General features: G+C 40.2%; 2 protein-coding genes across 2 annotated transcripts in view; one reads left to right on the forward strand and one right to left on the reverse strand.

Moving 5' to 3' along the window:
• Nucleotides 1-19,270, forward strand: part of Atg16 (Autophagy-related 16) — a 418,555-nt gene that overhangs the window by 144,745 nt on the left and 254,540 nt on the right. The window lies entirely within an intron of this gene.
• LOC122407071 (uncharacterized) overlaps nucleotides 12,565-19,270 on the reverse strand; it is a 77,242-nt gene continuing 70,536 nt past the window's right edge. Inside the window, exon 6 of the mRNA XM_043413052.1 lies at nucleotides 12,565-13,125. Within this exon, the coding sequence (XP_043268987.1) occupies nucleotides 12,565-13,125 (561 nt within the window). The remainder of the gene's footprint in view (nucleotides 13,126-19,270) is intronic.

Consider the following 19,270-nt stretch of genomic DNA (forward strand, 5'->3'; position numbering starts at 1 on the left):
AAGGGCTAACGAGTTTCATTTTTCCCTTAATTCCATTGAATAAATCGATGTTGCACAAACTTCATCCACTAAATAAAACAATCGTAAAGGCAAAATAAAAAATTGAATGAAAAATCGTCTGTCAGCGTCATTCTCAAATTTGTTTGTTTTTCGCCCACTTGCTTCCTCAGCAGTACAGCTACGTAGTGGCCAACACTAAAACCCGTTTGGTGTTTGTAAAAGTTTATCGAGGTTCGGTGGTTGGATGCCATAACGGTGATCTAGGGTAACTGCGAACTGGTGTACGTAGCGAGATTACGTTGCCGCAACATTGCGAAGAATGCAAACGGAAAATGCTCCAGCGAAGGCGCAAACTCGTAAAAGACGACGAGGTGAGGCTAACACAAGTCCGTATCGAAACGCGTGTATTTCTTTCGATTTACGAGAAACACAGGCTCATTTCATTTCGTCGTATGGCCGAATACCCGCCAGGAATGTCATATCCTCTCCGCAGGTTTCCAATAACGGTCCGCCAAACTTGCCCGTGTTACTCCATGTCACTTTCATCACTTCGACATCCTTCGCTTAATAGCACGACCATTATTACTTTACATGCAATATCGTGCCTCAGGATTCGGGCCTTGTTTTTACTGACAATGAAAAATGGAATGATCAAAATCTCAATTTATATTTCCCCTTGTATCATCTAAGCCCTAGCCAACTTATTCGAATAAATTGACCTAGGAAAATCGAAGGAGCGAAATCATTTTCGCCCATCGAAAGTCGAAGGGAAAATTGCCACTATATGAAAATACGAATTCTCTAACAAAAAAGATATCTTCGGGAATGAAGATTAATAGTGAAACTATTAATCTTCCTGCAATTCTAGCGTGGTGTTCTACTTCGTAATTATGCTCTGGAGGATATACGTACTTTATAGTGAATATATATAACAATTAATACGTCCCCGGTGGTACGTGCCGGTATTGATGAAAAAACTTTTTCTTATAATGACAAGGTTACGTTTGAGAAGTAACGGAACTTTTGCATTGAAACTTGGGTTCACAATGAATTTTATAAGGGGAAAAAATTTTATCCATTATAATGGGTTTCGGAGAAAGATGATGAAAGCAAGTGCCAGTATAGCACGATAGGGCGAGTGGTAAAGAATAATAGAGGGCGAAAAGAGAATGGCATGAAAAAAATAAGTTTGAAGGGGGACAGGGAAAAACGCACGTACGACAGATTCGTCGATCGTTCTGGACGACGATCCGCTTTTGACAAATGGTCAAGATCACCGACCCGACTGACCGTTGCTCGTGAAAGCTCACGTTTCACCTTCCTTTTCTTTTTTACGCGTCGTGGTTGGCTCTTCTCAACCGTACAATGAACTGACTTCGTGGAAGCGTGTTGTGAATTATGAGCACGAGCTCATGCGCCATGGACACGTCAAGAAATAATCTTCTAATAAGACTCCCCGATCTCATCACACCCTGCTCACTCGCCCCCCCCCCTCCCTCCCCCTCTTTCTCCCTTTCTTTTTTTACTTCGTGTTTAACCTCCATACTTTCATCCCTAGAATGAAACATAGGTCTACATCTTGGATTTTCGCTGAGATTGCTGGAGCGGGTCCGTAAGTATATGACAGAAAAATTGCCACCACCAGCCGGTGCTGCGACGTTTTGACTCTGGACCATAATCGATCGAAAAAAAAACTTTCATAATTTCTTTAACGGCCTAAACGTTTAATCTACGCCCCAATTGTAAGTCCATTTATCATCAGTCCTTCTCGGGATATTAATATGTTATAGCTTAATATATGAACATTTTATCATTGGATCCTTATGGGGGCTCTTGATGATAAAGATTTTAGACAACGCTATGACGCTTGGCTAAATTCCTAATTCTTCATGGACTGGGCATTCTTTGATATAAGAAATATTTTTGACGTGAAATAGTGAAAAACGGATTTCCTGATTATTCTTGGAGTAACGCGAGTTCGTTGCTGTTGCTTCTTTTTCCTGATCTCATTTGCCCCAATCTTCGTTTTTTCTTGTCGGATTTCGTAGCAATTTCTCTATTTCTCTCCATCCGCGATGCTCTCCATTCCGAATAGAACTCAGAGCTATTCATCTTTCATGCTCTTCCGCAATCTTCTCCGTGATGGCCAAGGATTTGAGGTCGAATGAGAACGACCCCAGAACGTTCTTGGCGTGATACAATGACTTTGTGGACTGCCGCATCTTTCGTTGTCGTTGGATGTTGTTCTTAAGGTCCGTTAACCTTCTTCCCGAGTCTCTCCCGAGCCTGTGAATTCAACGAAGCCATCGTATCTGTGTACTATTCCGACCTCGACTACATCCACGTAAACAGCCGGAACACGTATCTGATATTCTGCCTCCAACGCGTGTCTACCGCTGAGTAAGCCCAAATATCCTCGCTTTCTTCTTCCTTCTTTGCATCAAGAAGGAAATAACACTCGGTTCAATCCTTTACTTTGTTTTCACTGAAAAAGTTATCCAGAGCTATAGACTCTTTGATGCAATGGAGTTAGAAAACGGCATCATCGTAAGCCAGGGCGCCCGATGATGAAAAAGCGCGATAGCGAATCGTGCTGAGTATCGAGGAGAGAGCTCACGCGATGCACTTTGTCATACACGAATTTTATGCGGTGTTGGAAAAAAAAAAAACACGGAGAAAACGGATTCGTTTTGTATAGTGAGGAATACATTATTTTTCAAGAATTTTCAAAGTATTTAGGCACCGATTACAAACAGCATAGTATTTTTTAAATTTTGCAATTTTTCGTCCCTTGAATTCTGAACAGCTTTATGTGGATAGCAAAAGGTGCTGATGGACGTGAGAACTATATTTCGATTTGTTTTCGAGTATTATTCATCATGTCAGACTAACACTTACTGATAAGTGGAAATGTATTGTAAATCACAAATTTTGAAAGTCAGCATAATAAATTTTATAATAAATACACGAATATATACCGAATACATGTGACATTTTACTATACATATAGCTTTTTTTTCAGCGTTGCTCAAGCATACTTTACAATATAAACATTTGAAGTGAGTGAAAACATTTTTTACTATGCTTACAGAGTAAAACACTCTTGAGTCTTTTGAATAAAAGGTATGAGTATTGGTCTTTTTACTATGGTGCATAGAACAATTCTTATTGCTGCTCTTCAAATTAGTGCTACAATCCAGTACGTATATATTGTCCCCGAGATACTATATTTCTAGTACTTTCCTCTAGAATTTTCGGCCTCATTTTCTCCGTGTAGTACAAGTGTTCAAGTAATATAACGAAAAAAAAACTCTTTTACAGACAGCTCACAAATATCAAAATAATAATCGACTTGAGCTCAAAGGTCCATGCATCCCTATGTAATTGAGAAATAGGAATATTCCTTGAAATTATTTCTAGCATAGTAATATCTGATGATAATTTTTGACTACTGTGTCCACTAGACCGCGTGCATAGCGTACCATTCTGTAATTCTCGAACCGTAGAAGGTTCACTCTGCGTGAAAAGTCCCCAGCCATGTCAAGTTTCCAACCCAGCACTAGCTGCAGTCTCGTACTGGACCCACTTATAGCCTGCTAACCAGTCAGGGTTGCAGTTAGCACTAGGTCAACTTGACACTGTTGAGAACTTTGCACAAGCAGGCTTGCCACGGTTGGAGAGTTACACAATACAGACGGCGTGGTCCAGTTGACACATTAGTCAGTAGCTTCATGATTAATTGTTATCCTGCCTTAATTTCAAGGGAAATGAATTTGGTTTCACGGGAGTGTAAAAATCAGGGAGCTGCTAAGGATTGTGCAAAATGGACGAAGTTTTTGCGCTTGTCAAGAGACACCGTGGCGGCTTGACGCCGATTATAACGAGAAAAAGTCAAAAAGTCAGCACAACTCCTGTCCTACTCGTATGGACGCAAAAACGACAACTTTCGAGTTTTTCTTACTTTTCAAACTGTTCTCGCTGCGTAATGGTCCAAGTAATAGGAGTTTTACTTATTCTCATAGCTGTAAGTGCTGAAGTGCAAGAATGATAAAATCCATCCCCGACTATCACCTTGTCCGTATTATCAGGAAAACCATCACAGCGAGTGGTAGCTTTGAAACAGCAGCAAAATCGCAAAGTAGCTGGTTGTAATAGACCTGCTGAAAGAGAATATACGAGAAATAAACTCGCTGACTTGTTCATGAAACAAGACTCTATAACGTTGCTCATCTCTCTATACGTATATATATATACAAATAGGGAATTATCAATGATGAGTTTTTCATCTCTTTCACTTGCACTGGCAAGTCCCAACTCCGATGCTTGTTAGATCGAAGCAAACAGTAAAAATATAAGCAATACCACAGAGGAGACCGAGCGAGAATACGAAGAGTTTGTTCCTCGCGCGCTCTTGTTGCTTTGTGTGTCACTATAGCACGCTTCGAGAAAGAGCAAAAGTCGTAAAAATAAAGAAGTTGTCGTTGCTGCCGCTGAATCGCGGGCACGTCGCCGGCAAGAAGGCAGAAGCCTATACCACGTCCTTAATGTCGGCTTTATGGTCTCAACAGCGATAAGAAGCCTGTGCTTTCGCTCCCTCTTTTTTCCTCTCTCACTCTCTTTCTCTTTATCTATCTTTCTCTAGCCCCTTTATCCCCTCCGCACTGGTTTATTGAATGAAAGAGACTGAGAGCGAGTATTTCCGATAATAAGGTAGATGCGCACGCATCTCAAGCTTTCCAATAAAATTCATTTTACACCTTTCCATATCAACATCCGTAATAATCATTTGTAACAGCAACCAAAGATTCATCGATGAAGTGTTCTCGGTTCAACGGCATTCAAACCTTTCCATGTGGGATCAACACTTTTAACTCATTTTGAACCGTCGAAAAAAAAACGATTTTTAAGAAATTTTTAAGGCTTCCGTCGATAAAACTTAACTTGATTTAAAAAATAGTAGACGAAGCAACGAGCTAATTTTTAAACCTTAAACTGCGATCGTCGTCACCGAAGATCACGTTAGAATCTCAGTCCCTAACCCGTCGTCGGTCTCTACAAAAAATATCGTCAATTGGTTGTACAGTTTTAAAAAGAAAGTCATATTTTTCCATTGTATGGTACGAAAGTAACAGAAATACTTCTAGCAATAGAACATCCGCAGTGTTTATTGGTGTAACTGTATGGCGTGCAAGGATATTCCAGTGTCAACAGAAAATCCAATATTTCCTTGTTATGACAAAAGAGGTCGTGGAAAAAGGTCGAGTTCCAACGATTCCCAGCAGTTTATAAGATCTTTTCTTGTTAATAATAGCTATAGATTTTGTACCTGATGATTTTCAGAATATTTAAAGATCATATCAAATAAAATTCCAACACTTTTTCGTTCGATTTGTCTCCGTAAGGAAAGAATTGAATAATGAAATTGACCAAACATGCAGAGTCTTAGACATAATTTTTTAGCAGTATTAAAATCATTTTATTCATTAAGTCATTAAATTACCACTAAAATCAAGTAATTTCAGCATACAGTTTTCATGTTATCGTAAAAATATAAAGCAATGAAAAATCATTGGATTTTATAAGTTTTCTATTTAATGCGACTAATAAAGATATAATTTCATGAAAAATATTGAGTTCCTTCATTGATTCCCATACCTCAACAGTTCAAAGGCTTAGTTCAGTTTTAATGCACGCTCATCCATGGAAACAGCTCGTCTATTTATGTTCTTCAAATGGAAGGGTAAAAGAAGATTTCAAGGGTATTAACTTTTCCTGCTAGTTTCTTTAGGGGAAAAAAATATTGATATACGCGGACATGAACTTAAAAACGTTTCATTATTTTCTCCTTCGATGCCATCGTACGATCATTTAAGTATACGGTAGCCGGGGCAGTATACTTACGTCATGTCGCATTATACTCACTTAGCAAAGCTTCAATATGTTGTAAATCGCAATTACGAGTACGATAATAATCATTTGGCGAGTTGCGGTGAAGTTGGTGTAGGCCACGAGTGAGATTCCAATCTCGTGTGTCCATGTTAAGCGAGGAACGGTCTTAAAACCGTTGGTGCGAGTTCTGAAGGCTTATAAATAAAACAAGGATCGTCGAGGTATTGGGAAAAAGAGATAAGAAATAAAACCACACAGAGGCTTGCTCACAAAGTAGCGAGACAAGATCGTCCGAGAATAGTTCGTTAGAAAATGAGTTTATTTCTCCGTACCAGATGATCTATGTACAACGTTACGGTACTGACGAGTACGATGTTCGGCACTAGAGACATTAAACTCGAAGTATAAAAAAAAGGATACAGTTTTGATTGAGAATTAAAAAGATTGGATTTGGGGAATGAATTGCGGGATAGCTGAGAATCGTTGAGCACAGGCGCTTACTGCTGGATCTACTGATAATTGATCCGCAAAAATTACAAAAATTCATATCGTTTCGTCGCACTTAATCCCTATCAGAGATTTTAATTACGATTTTTATAAAGTAAGAATACTATATGAGAGAGTATGATGATTGATCGTTGAATATGAGAAACGGACGACGGTGGATATTTTAATCGAATTGCTATTGCACACTAGACGAGTTTCACGTGAACGTTTCCTCGCACTTTCAAATCGATTTTCCACCGATTCATGAGAATAAAAAAAATAACAATACATCATCACTAATAATAATATTTATAATAATATCGATAATAGTAAAATTATTGTGTCAAAATTCAGGATTAAGTCGTGTAACATGATGATGATACGATCGGTCTTGATTTTCTTCGTTAGAATGAATAACGTAATTGTAAAATAAATAAGCGATCCTTTCAGTGGGGCTACTGAAGCTCGCTCATCGGATAAGCTCTGTACTTGACAGCTCTGCCTTGACACAGATTGACAAAAACCGTGTGTAAAATCGCGAGGAGACCACTCTTTCGAATATAATTTTTTTTCCGACAACGGTGCTCGTATAAATGTGAGAAAAGTGTTGGGAACGTGAATGAGGAGAGGCACCATGGGATTAAAATATAACGACAACAAAGAGATGAAAATTCAAGAGATAAAAATGCTCCGAGTAAGATGAAACTATAGGCCTGACGGTTGGAACGTTAATGTGTGCCTTGTTGCCGCGATGAAAATGATAAAAACAGTGGTAAAATGGTGTACAGAGCAGACCCGAACTTGTGACGCTTGCAGACCCGCACCTCGGACTCGAGGACAAGCGCAACGTTGACGTTACTCTCTTAATGCACGCACGGTCCACACTTTATTAAAACAAGAATAAGAAAGAAGAGGAAAAAAAACGCACTCGTAGCATGAGGTATAAAAGTGTAAAACTCGTTAACGAGAAAAAAAAGGGGTGGACTCGTGCGTGCGGATGAGTTTACGAGCCACGACGTTTCACTTGTACGTGGGCGACGAAAATAAATAAATTGCACCTCCAAAATGACGATGGCTATGAATTTTTTCTTTTCTTTCGTTGTAATTTTATTTTTTTTTTCATATAATCTTCCCGAAGCAGTCGTCCTCGAGTCCAATATTGAGTAACCAGTATTCGACATTCTCCTGGATCATCGTCGTCAACGCTCGTATCCAACCTGACGTCTAATAAATTACGTATTGACTTACCCTAATTACTAAAGTTTAAGTGAGGCTGCGTATTGGATAAAGTCAATGATCAGAGTGACGAAGTCTCAAGTACGCTCATACGTTAGATTGATGCATATGGTATACATGATTATTTAATAGGTTTAATGCTCTCTATATTGATACGTTCGTATCTGCAGTTTCCATTGAGTTGAATGAATGCTAAAGCGTTCGTTCTCTGTACGTATTCTCTTGAAATTTCATCCATTTCCTTTCATGACCTCTTTATGTGAGTCAAACTATGGGAGTTCGAGATACGAGTACAAACGGTGATTCTTAGAACTCGATGAAAAGTGCATTTTACGCTACATCGGAATGCGTAGTCAGGGTTGCGCGAGAAAACTCCAGGAATTTATTTCTATCACTGTCCTGTGTCATCTGCACCCTTATTTTCCAACCTCTCTATCATTTCATTCTCAGTCAGCTCCTTTCAATTTTTTTTCCATTAGGATAAGCACTCAAAAAAGCGTGGAGACAATAATATTATCCTAATTCCAGAAAATTCGTCGTTTACGCATTTGATCCTTAAACTTGTTTGCTGCTGACGTTTCGATCATTTTTTGTCTTTCAAAACAAAAGAGTGCGATAAGAAAGAACACTTTAGAAATATTGTCGTGTTAGCAACCACGGAGCTGGTGTCTCCGTTACAAATTCACGTTGATCATTCGAAGGAAATATTATTTTTCTAAAATATAAAACTATTCGAGATGACACGTCGTAACGTTCATCTCGTTTCTTTTCGATCTAAACGCTCGCTTACTTTGTAGAAATTAACAAAACGTTTTTTTTTCTATTGGAGTCTTGTCACGCGACCCTAATTTTCTTGAGCATCATTATAGTACGTGAACACTGGCGTTTCATGAAAAAAAAAAAAAAAAAAAAAAAAAAAAAATGAAAAAAAAAACAATTCTAAACATAATCAAAAGACACAGGAAGCATTCCCGTTTACAAACGTTTGCGGTACTTGTTCGTTTTTTTCTTTCACATGCATTTATGCATGAGCCGTAAGTGCCGCGGTAAACGCTGAGTACTTGTATCGCACTGTTCATGCGGGCAGTCGGCTCCGCATTAATGTCGAACTTGTGTATAATTGAATTTCTACCCACGCACCATAAGCAATGTTTTTTTTTTTTTTTTTTTTTTTTTTTTTTAATTTCTTATTGTATACCTCAGTGTTAACGGTAAATTAAGGATGAGATTATTTTCTCGCTTATATTAACGCGTTAAGTTGATGATTAAGAATCGCGCGTCGAGAAAACTTTTTAAACTATTGTCATCGATTGCTAATGAGCACCATCTTTTTTTCGTTGTGTTTTTTATTTGACGGGGTAAAGAAGCTTGAAAAAATATGAACTCGCATTTATGGTGGAACCATCAGAATCATAACTAACCTCTGACAATGAATGGTATTCGTTAAAAACTAATGAAGAAAGAAAAAACGGGAAAGACAACTTTCGTACACGTATCAGAGTTTTTGACAGTATTTTTTTTTTTTTTTTTTTTTTTTGAAATTTCGTTCCGCAATAACGAAACGATGATAAATCAAACTGTCAAGTTCAGATGATAATTTATTAAGTCATCTCGATTCTTCACAGCCAAGATTCCCCCTCGGATGGATGGGGTTAATAAACGAGACCCTACAGAGCAGGTGGAAAGGCCGGAGGACATTGTCGCGATGCAAATTAGCTGTGATGGTCGCGCAGAGTTTCGAGATCGGCTGGAGGCAAAGGTTAAGATGTGATTCGAGGATTAGATATCGAGCGGATGTTGCGTGAAGATATATATTCGTGTGTTAATGTCGAATGTACACAGTGTTCAAAAAGTTGGGCGTGTACGATCCATGAAGAGAATACACGGCGAAATTCTCAGGAGAAATGTCTCTATCAATTTTTTGCTTCGCTGCTTCGTTAATGACATTTTAATCAACAAAGAGGACGTCTCAAAGCTACTCCAGCCAAATTGATCACTCGGAACATCATGGCACAGAGATTGCTGCCCGAATAATTTCTTATCGACGCTGTCGATCCGTTGTCGCACAACCAATTAACGTAACGCGAAGAGTGCAGCTGAGAATATAGCGACGCAGAGATTTCTCGTAAGAATTTAGCCAGCCAATTCTCATAGACAGCTTAGGCTCAAGCATTGAGCTGCTGTTCACGTACAGATTAGAATAGGAAATATCTTTGTATACGAAGATCGAAGAAGTAAGAGAGCATCAGGAGGGATCCGCTTCGAATACATCGACACAAGTTGAAGATTTACCTAAAGGCGAATACTGCGGAGTAGCATTCCCACCAGAGCCAACGTTGCTTAACTCACTTACTCCATCGCACTCATCCTCTTGGGTATACGAGACGCGCCACAAGAGGCAATTAACCTACCACCAACCCCTTTACGAGGCGGCGAATGCCTTGATCATCTCCCTCTCCTCCGTTCACCTACAATATGCCGTAGTCCCTCCTGCCCCTGGAAGCAACCCTGTTGACTGTTGGAATCGCGGTTTGGTAAGCATTCACCCCTTCCTCCTTGCCCCTCAGTTTCCCTCTCCCACTCACTAATATCTCGCTCTGTGAAGCATCTGCATAATCACGCTCGATTCCCAATGCTAATTAGAATCCATCCTACAGGGCAAATGTACATTCGTCTCTGTTGTCCTCCGCACTCTCTCGGGATCGTTTGATCGTTTTCTCGTCACCTCTGAGCCGAGCCACAATTTCGAAAACAATAAAGTTTTAGTAGAAACGATAAAAACGGTTTGAAATGCGGATAAAACCAGCAGCGGACATAGGAAGGTCGAAAAAAATTGTTATTTTCATCGTTTAGTAATCTGATTGAGGCATTTTCACTATTGAACGAAACACAACAATCGCTCGTTTGTGTTTCCATCTACACGGTTTTAACTCTCTCGTTTCTATTGAAATGAAACATCCGTATTTACGCGGGTTCGAAAGTTCAACTGATTTCGTCTTTCAAACTATTTTGCTTCACTTTTTGTTACCAAGTCGTTACCGAATAAAAATCGTTCTACAAAAAAAACCTTTTCGCGAAAATACGAAATCGATGGCGGGCTGGAACAACGAAAGGGGGTAGAATCAGTTGTGGATTACGCAACTCGACTCGATTCTTTTACTTTAGTATTTTTTTTCTCTCAGAAACGCGAACGAGTTCGAAGTGAGTTGCACAAGCAAAGGCCATTTTGAAACGGCTCTATGCGAAGCTCGATAAAGCGGAGAAAAGCTCGCGGGTAATGGGCCGTTTCGTGAGCGCGAGAAAAGGCACACACACACACACACACACATATATATATAGAGAGAGAGAGAGAGAGAGAGAGGGAGAGAGAACATAGATTGTGGGCTGAGAGGAGCGGCATGGAAACATTTATCGCTCGATCTCGCGTGAATCTTCAGGGAGCCACGTTTTCCAGCCCGAGGTAAATTTCCATGTTTATCCGGCGTATATATATATATAAACGTGTATCGGTGTGTGGGCGTGTGTGTACGTGCCACTTGGCGTATTATCATATCGTTCATGATTTATCTGCATTTTCTAAAGAGCGTCTCTGGATAGTTTACCAATCATTCGAACTACGCACGATCACATAGATTCACAGTTTTCTTTAGGCTCATTAAAGAAGTTTAAAACAATGAAAAATGTAGGCAGGGACGAGGCAAAATTTCGGTATAACAACCGTCTGGTGTTTCCTTTATCGAGACGAGTGCTAACGCTGCAGTATTATTTTCATCGAATTGTTTTTTTTTGTAACGTAAATTCTGAGTCGAGGGCAATAGATAATTGTGATTCTGACGATTCCATCTTTATTCCGTGAGACCGGAATTTTGGGGAAGAAAGAAAAATCGTTAAGTATGTAGGTCGGCGAACAGATAGGACACCGCGTTAAACGACAAAGTACGGTCTTCCGAACGAGCATACTTTTGGAGACGCGCGCGCGCTCTTCGCTCCCGCTCCCTTCGGTTTGCTTATCTTCCTCTTTTTTCCAGCGTCAAACGTTTTTAATTATATCCGGTGGCAGCGACGCTCCAAACTTGTTGCTGGATCGCTGAGAATTTTGCTCAACTGCACGCTCCATCGCGTCCGAGTCCCCCGAGCGCACGAAACTACGAAGCGGAAAGATGCCTTCCCGTAATTTGATGACTAACGCGAGATACTAATGAAATTGCACGGTTATAAAAGAATAATATCGAAAGAGGGGGGAGGGGGATAAAGTAGAGAAAAATCGATAACTTATGTCGAAGCTCCGATCGAAAGTGAATCGAGTTCACTCGAACGAGCGCAAACTTGCGGTCGATGTCGAACGATCGATCGGAGCGACTGCCTCTTACAGAGCAGCACGAGTTTATTTCTTTTTATTCATAAAGAAATAATAATGAAAATACCATCGAGGACATCGGAGATTCCGAGTTTTGCAGCCCCTTAATCTCATCTCGATATCGAGTGGACCGGGTCACCACCGTGCATCCGTTTCTCTCGATATAATGTGTACGTATTATTGAAATAGAGAAAGAGGGTAGAGAGAGGTAACGCCAGTGCGCTTATTATTCGTCGATGACGCGCAAGCAGCATAATTTTATGGGATTGGGCGAAACACGATTGGTTGGTCGTCATAATAAGCATGCGTTCGCGGATGAAAATCGCGGTGAGCGCGTCCTCGAATATAATCGAATCACTAAAACAACATGACAAGTTGGATACAAGCGAGAATATATGAGAAAAAAAAATAATGAAATTGTGGTGGACGGAGTAGTGGGGCAATATTGTTATAAGCGCGCGCGTCAACACGAGATTGAAAAAAAAAAGAAAGAAAAAGAAAGGACAGACTGGATAGAACATGCGAATTAAGGCATGTCCTGATCGCGCTACTTTCTTTCTCCCCTCGCTTACGGTGGTAGGCTTTATAAAGGCTCGTTAAAAACGGCGCGAATAACCAGCGTCGTACAATTTGCAAAGGCTATCGGCACGTCCAGGCATTCCACTGGAATTATGCATACCGGGTACCGATACCGAAACCGAGAGTGCTTCCTGATGCTTCAATATTTGTCTACGACGCTGCCAGGTAAAAGTCCACGCCGCTATCACAATTATCTGCGCTACGAGGAACAACGTTCCTGCTATTATTGCCTCACCCATGTTAACGCACATTCCCGAAACCACCGATGCGAGATCCTCGTTTTCCATAAAACTCGTGTCCTTGGCGATCGCCGTACGATTGCTCATTTTTCCATCCCTCTCGAAACCAAATTTGTCAGTAATCTGAATCGATTGCACCAGAAGGAGGTCCTCCCGGGTCTGCGACGTCGAACGCCGCTTCCGGCGACCGTAACTTATCACCGAACGTAGCTCACCCGTTGACTCCTCTTGGTCACATTGAACAGGCTCGCAAGAAGGCATACACGGAGTCACTAGCGCACGGAATTGCACGACTTCGGAACTTGGGAACTTGAAGGCATCGAAATGTGACAAAAGTATCTGCAAAATAATTAACGAGTTCTCCATCATTCCATTGTGTTCGATAACAATTTAATAAGTTTTCGAAGGTCATCGTTTCACTCGTGCAACAACTTTTCATGAAAGGCACCGATTAAAAAAGAAAATTCGTATTTTCAACTAATATGCACGTGAATCAATCGAATGTCGAATTCCTTCGATAGCTTATTTCGAGAGATATTTTATCTGGTATATTTGTTGAAGCATAAAGTATACAACAGGAAATCCTGGGAGAAAACTGTTTAAAAATCCTTGTAATACTATTAAACGCTGCACTCGCATAAAGTTGTTTACTTTTCTCCAAGCGCGTATGCTGTGCTGCTAATTAGTTGTCAGAAATGAGAGCGAGCGCTTGCGGAAACTAGGAAAACGATAAACTTGCATTTCGTATTCGAATTATTTTATGATTAGCGTACGAAAGTCGTTGAATGAGCATAAACAGTAAATATTTCTGGTATCTCATGGAGAAATTTATGGAAGCTACTAAGCATGATGAGCAATATTATGTACGCTATTCTGCGTTTTCGAATATCGGAATTTTATGAGAAATCACATTCGTATTGCACTCTTTCTAGACTGCGCATACGCTTTTTTCCGGATCCAGCAATTCTGCCTTACTATACAACTACAAAAGGTCTGAACAGGAATATATTTTTAAAGTTTTGATTCCCTGTCATTCGAGCACTCGAGCATAATTAGCATTTGAGGAAAGGGGAAATGCGTGAAACTTAACTTTATGGGATTTTCCGCTTCTACTTGACAAGCGAGTTTTTGTTTGTTGGAGACGCTCTTCGTGACGATGAAGGATCGTCACGTTAACATGAGCCTGTCCTTATACGAGGAAAGCGAGAGGAATGAGCGATCAATCATCGCTTGTACACGCTCGATCGTGGAATTCTCGACGAGCTATGTTTGTCGTAAAAAGTTGTAAAAGCTTCCAGCAGCAAGACTATCAAGCCACTGATCGTATCAAAACGATATAAACTCATAAACGAGTTGGTCATGGCACAAGTTATCGCGGCCTTCTCTATACGTGGAAAACGAAAACTGTGAGACCGAAAGTTGCGGCGTCCTGAGACTGATATCAATGAAGTTTTTTTCCGCACAATTCTAAATGAATCTTGTCTAATTTGACTATATTTTCTTGACCATACTCGCTGATTGAGGAGCAAAGGTTTCACGAACTTTGAATGGCAGTTCACACAACTTTCGTCTTAATCATTTTCCTACAATCTTCAATTTGAGTTATTAAACGGAGTAACGAAATTTAAATTTATGCACATTTAATAATCGTCCTGTGCTTCCTTTTCTACCTTAATCCGCAATTTCTAATTGTTTCGATCCAAAGTGGAAGACCGCAAAGTCCTCCCATGCAATTTCCATACCAGTATAAAAGTAAAAATAGCTTGTCGTACGTGCTGTATCCGAGGTATCTGCTACTTGGACGTCCTCGCTACTTGTAATTTTCTCTGCAAAGCCTTGACTTGTATTACTTGTAAAAAAAAAAAACTGGAAAACTGTTGGGGCTGCAAATTCCCCACATTTTCATCTACGTACGTGAGTGTCATTGGATCATCGATGAGTGCAGGCTCTTAAGGAACCATCAATATCATTATCTTGGCGAACAATAGTAAGAATTCAGGCTACATTCGTCGAAGTTCAGTTTGCAAAGCTAGGGAAATTCTTGGAGTCGATAAATCCTTTGAATTGTATGGGAGACACGCAAATGTTTTTTGGCTTCGTTGCTTTACGTCAGGAAATCGCAAAATGTTCATATTCGTGTTCCAACGTAATACGATTTTCCAGTGTATCGATATTTAGTACATTGATTAATTCCAGCAGAGTATCACTCATGCAAAAAAAAAAAATAATAAAGGTTCGCTCATAACTGGAAACTGGTAGAGCATTTTTACGTTGTTTCGCGATTGGGTCAAAAGCCACGAAGAAGACACTTGGTCTCAGGCTTATAGTTTCTATTTGGTGTATGTGAGAGGAGAGAAACGTTTCCAATTTCGTTTAAAGCGACGACGAAGAGGAAGAGGAGCAGGAGGTGGAAAGAGACATGGGAAGATAGCGTCGCTCCTCCCCGACTGCCTCTCACTGCCAGTGCGGACTCAACCTCTTCTTACGTTCTTTCCTATCTTCTTCTCCTCATTCCTTTTTTCGCTACGTGACGGACATACAGGGTGGTGTGTTTCGCGGCGAAAAGTTTAACCGTAAGAAATTCGGCAGTCGGGAGCAGACAAAATGAATCTGGGGGAAGAGGTGGAAAGAAGAGAAAAAGGATGGAAGGTTTGGAAAGAGAGAGAGAGAGAGAGAGAGAGAGAGAGAGAGAGAGAGAGAGGGATAAAAAAGCGTAAAGAAAAACGGGGAAAATAGAACGACTGGATGGATAATGCTGGTCTGCATGTGCATGCAACCAACGCTCTCTGCACAAAGTCCAGTAATAGGAGCAGGGATGGAAACCAAAGAGAAAAAGAGGGAGAAAGAGAATCTCCCTTTTCTCGTCGTTTCGCCAAAGCCCAAAGTGGACTCGTTTCTCTTCCCAGTCAGCTAATAAAATCAACTTCCCGAGCGGCGCCCCCGCGGGAAACTAAGAGGGGTAGAGAGCTTTTGGTAGGTGGATGGTACGTATAGGTACCTTGGAGCGAAGAGCAAGTTAGCGCAAAGGGAAGGAGGTATAAAAGCGAGGGGTTCGCGAACCACCACCATCACCGCCACCAGAGGGAACCCGAGTTTCTCGTGAACCTCCGGTAAACGCCCGCACCAGCGAATTTATGTTTCCTACGACCCTGCTTGCGCGTATTTCATCGACTCGCGTACGCCCTCGCTCGTTTTCCTCCCCGCGTATTATACCGTCTCGATTTTCTCTAAGCTTGCAATGTAGCTATCCAGTTAGCTCTGGTAACTCAGTTGCCTCTCTGTGTACTCTCTCTCTCCCTCTCCCTCTCTCTCTCTTCATCGAACCCTCTCCTACCGTTGCCTCATAACTCGCTCGAGCCACCACATGTTTTATCGTCATCCTCGAAGTCACCATCTGAGTAACGCCACTCTTCAAATAATCCTCGTTGTACAGAGTACAATCGTAAGACTCTCAACTATTCGCTTTATTGCACTTTACTAGCTCTTCGGACTTAGCACTTTGAATCATCGAGAGTACTTCTTCTTCAATTCACTTTTACTCACTTGTTTATCGAGGGGAAGCAATTATTCTATTATGGCTATTCACAACCATTTTGTTCTGCATTTTGCGAAACTTTGCTTAAAGACTCCATGCTTTCATCCTTTTCATCCAATGTTTTCATCCTTTTAGATCTTTTTAAGCGGCTCTCCAACTGGAATAGCTTTCCATCGTGACATTAATACGTCTTCCAGAGTCCTTCACGCGTCAAAGCCAATTGAAGAAGAAAATTGGAAATCTTGCTCATCCGATTTTTAACCTTAGCCAGTAAATCTTCGTAAAAATGATAGTTTTCGTTCATAAAAAAAGTATCGTTCGATTATTCGATTTGATATTGTACCGAGATAATTGAGGCAACACGGTGCAATTGCGTATCCCACCAGAATATTTCTGGCAGTATCGTCTCCTGTATTTTTAAGAGAATATGATGTCACATGCCTAGAGGAAATACTATTTAGATATATATATTTTGCACGTTTAAATTCAAGAGACGAGAGCACGCACGAGAGTTTAGTTTCTCCGCAGGGTAGATGTAAACAGCTTGCGAAGTCATGGCGGGGTGAGGCTGGACGGATGGAGATAGAGAATGCAAATATTGATCCTTGCAATCTCGCAGAAATTAGAGGTCTCCGCCTCCCGTAAGCGCTTTCAAGAGGATAGAGCAGTTTCGTTTCATCTGATAATCCTCAAGCTGGTTGATGCGCTCACGTGGTAGTATCTAATACAGCAATAGCGAATGCAGGAATAATTTTCAACGTGTTTCAAAACCCCTCACGAGAGAGAGAGAGAATATCTGGACCTTCGAGAGCTCTACTTTTCATCAGGATTTATATCAAGACGCGAAGTTTTGCGTGATATACAAGCGCCCTGAGTAACTATGTAAACACATATGCGTACGAGCTTTTCGCTCCAACGTTACCGAGAAATTGCCAACGCCTTACTAGATTCTTAGATTACTCGGATGGAGAAAAATTTCTTCTTTTATTTGATTTTCTTTTTGTTTTCAAAGCAGATTGTGGATTTAGAAAATCTTAGAGGGAAACGTTGGGCGGCGATGAAACGAAACGATATGGACCTCACGATTTAACGTTTATCTGCTGATTACTATATTTTCCGAGACAAATAGGCTCAGCGGCATCGGAGCCTTCGATTTCGATGAGCTCTCGATTGCTGAGCTAGAAATCGATCGGAAATCTTGCTCGATTTATTTCTCTTGATTTTTTAGCTGTGTAACGTGAAAATAGTGAGATACTTTTGGAAAATAATAATCTCTTTAACGATGTATATACTAGAGAGATATTCAGTTATGAAAGTGAATCGAAAAGCTTTTTTTGCGATAGAAAAAGATTTTGTTCAATCCGGATGGAAGAGAATTTGCTATGCTTTCGTGATGACAGATTAAAGGATTTCTATGTGACGTTGGTTCCCCAAAAAAAACAGTCTTTTTTAAAAGGACTTTACCCACACTAATATCGGCTCGCGAAAATGGCGAATTCCTTAACCATTTCACTGTGAGAATTCGCTTGAATATTTTTTAATTTTCAGACCTTGCACACTCGCATTTTTGCCTGCCGATCGAGATTGCAAGTATGGCAAAGTCTTCTCTTGCCTCAACGCTAAGATCGTCGCCCGATGATCCTCGTAGTCACTCAGCGTCCGCTCTCCGAACGCGCGCCAAGTAAATTACTTTCCTTGAAGCGGGTAACCGGGAAAGTTGCTGCAGCTGACACCACCTGATCTCTCGCTTTTGCTCCGCGCTTGTCCAATACTCTGGAGAATGCTCCAGGAACACAAACTTTTTTCTCTTTCGCTTGCTTCCTTTTTCCCTTCCATCTCATAGTGCTCTCATTGTCTTCACTCGACTATTCGCGAACTACTCGCTTCGCGAATCTTGTCACGTATATTCCTAACGGTAACTTTCTAATAGACCCTCTCTTCCATATTATTACGTTCAACAAAATCGATCGAGTTAAACGGGAACGAAAATATGCAAAACTACGCAATGAGAATATTCTCAACAGCGTAGTTGCCTCTTTGACGAATAACTCATTCAAAATTCTCATGAGTTCATTGTTACCTTCAGACGTTTTTTTTTTCAATCGTGACGATTGTATTCTAATGTCTATGATAAATTAAATATATCATAAAACAAAATTACAATCCACTCGTACGAGTACTAATAATCGTAGGGAATAAAATTCCACTTGCAATGATAATTGAAAAATGACGATTGAAGTTGATAAATGCCATTCTAAACAAAATTTGTAAATAAAAGAAAAATGAAATTAATAGCTCTGTCAATTTTAAATGAAAAAGTGTACTATTTTTATGAAAAAAGATCAAATTTTACTTGTACGAGAAACACGAAAATTATGGAGCTTCAGTTTCAACGCGAACTGACAAAAAATGTCACATACCGTTGATCAACAATGGAAAAAAAATTATTCATACTACTGAAGGAAAAAACTATCCGAAAACTGCAAATCTTCAATCGATTGCGACTGAATACTGAGAAGAGATACAAAGATCCATGTCAAGGATCCGGAGAAAACATCGAGACTTTGTGAACGATACACTGAGAAAAAAAATCGTTGCAATTTTTGTTTATATGAATTAACAAAACGAGTGAAACCATGCAAATCTTTTGCTCGAAGAATTCGAAACATTTGTTTATTTCTACTTAATTCACAAACACTTTTTCGCGAGTAACTAAGGCTTCACCGGGACTCCATTTCGTTTTACTACTATAACAATTATTTCTGTAATGAAACTCGAGTGAAGAAGTTGAGAGAAAAACAGGGGGATAGAACCATTATAGAATATCTGCTGCGCCGACTGGTATTTGCATAAGAAACTGTTAATATCTCGATAGAGTTGTTGGATTATTAGTATTTAACAACTGCACGTTCAAAGCTGTTTATCTTTCTTCATCCTCCATTCTTCCTC

This window comes from Venturia canescens, chromosome 1, assembly GCF_019457755.1.
Source record: "Venturia canescens isolate UGA chromosome 1, ASM1945775v1, whole genome shotgun sequence".
Taxonomy (NCBI): Eukaryota; Metazoa; Arthropoda; class Insecta; order Hymenoptera; family Ichneumonidae; genus Venturia; species Venturia canescens.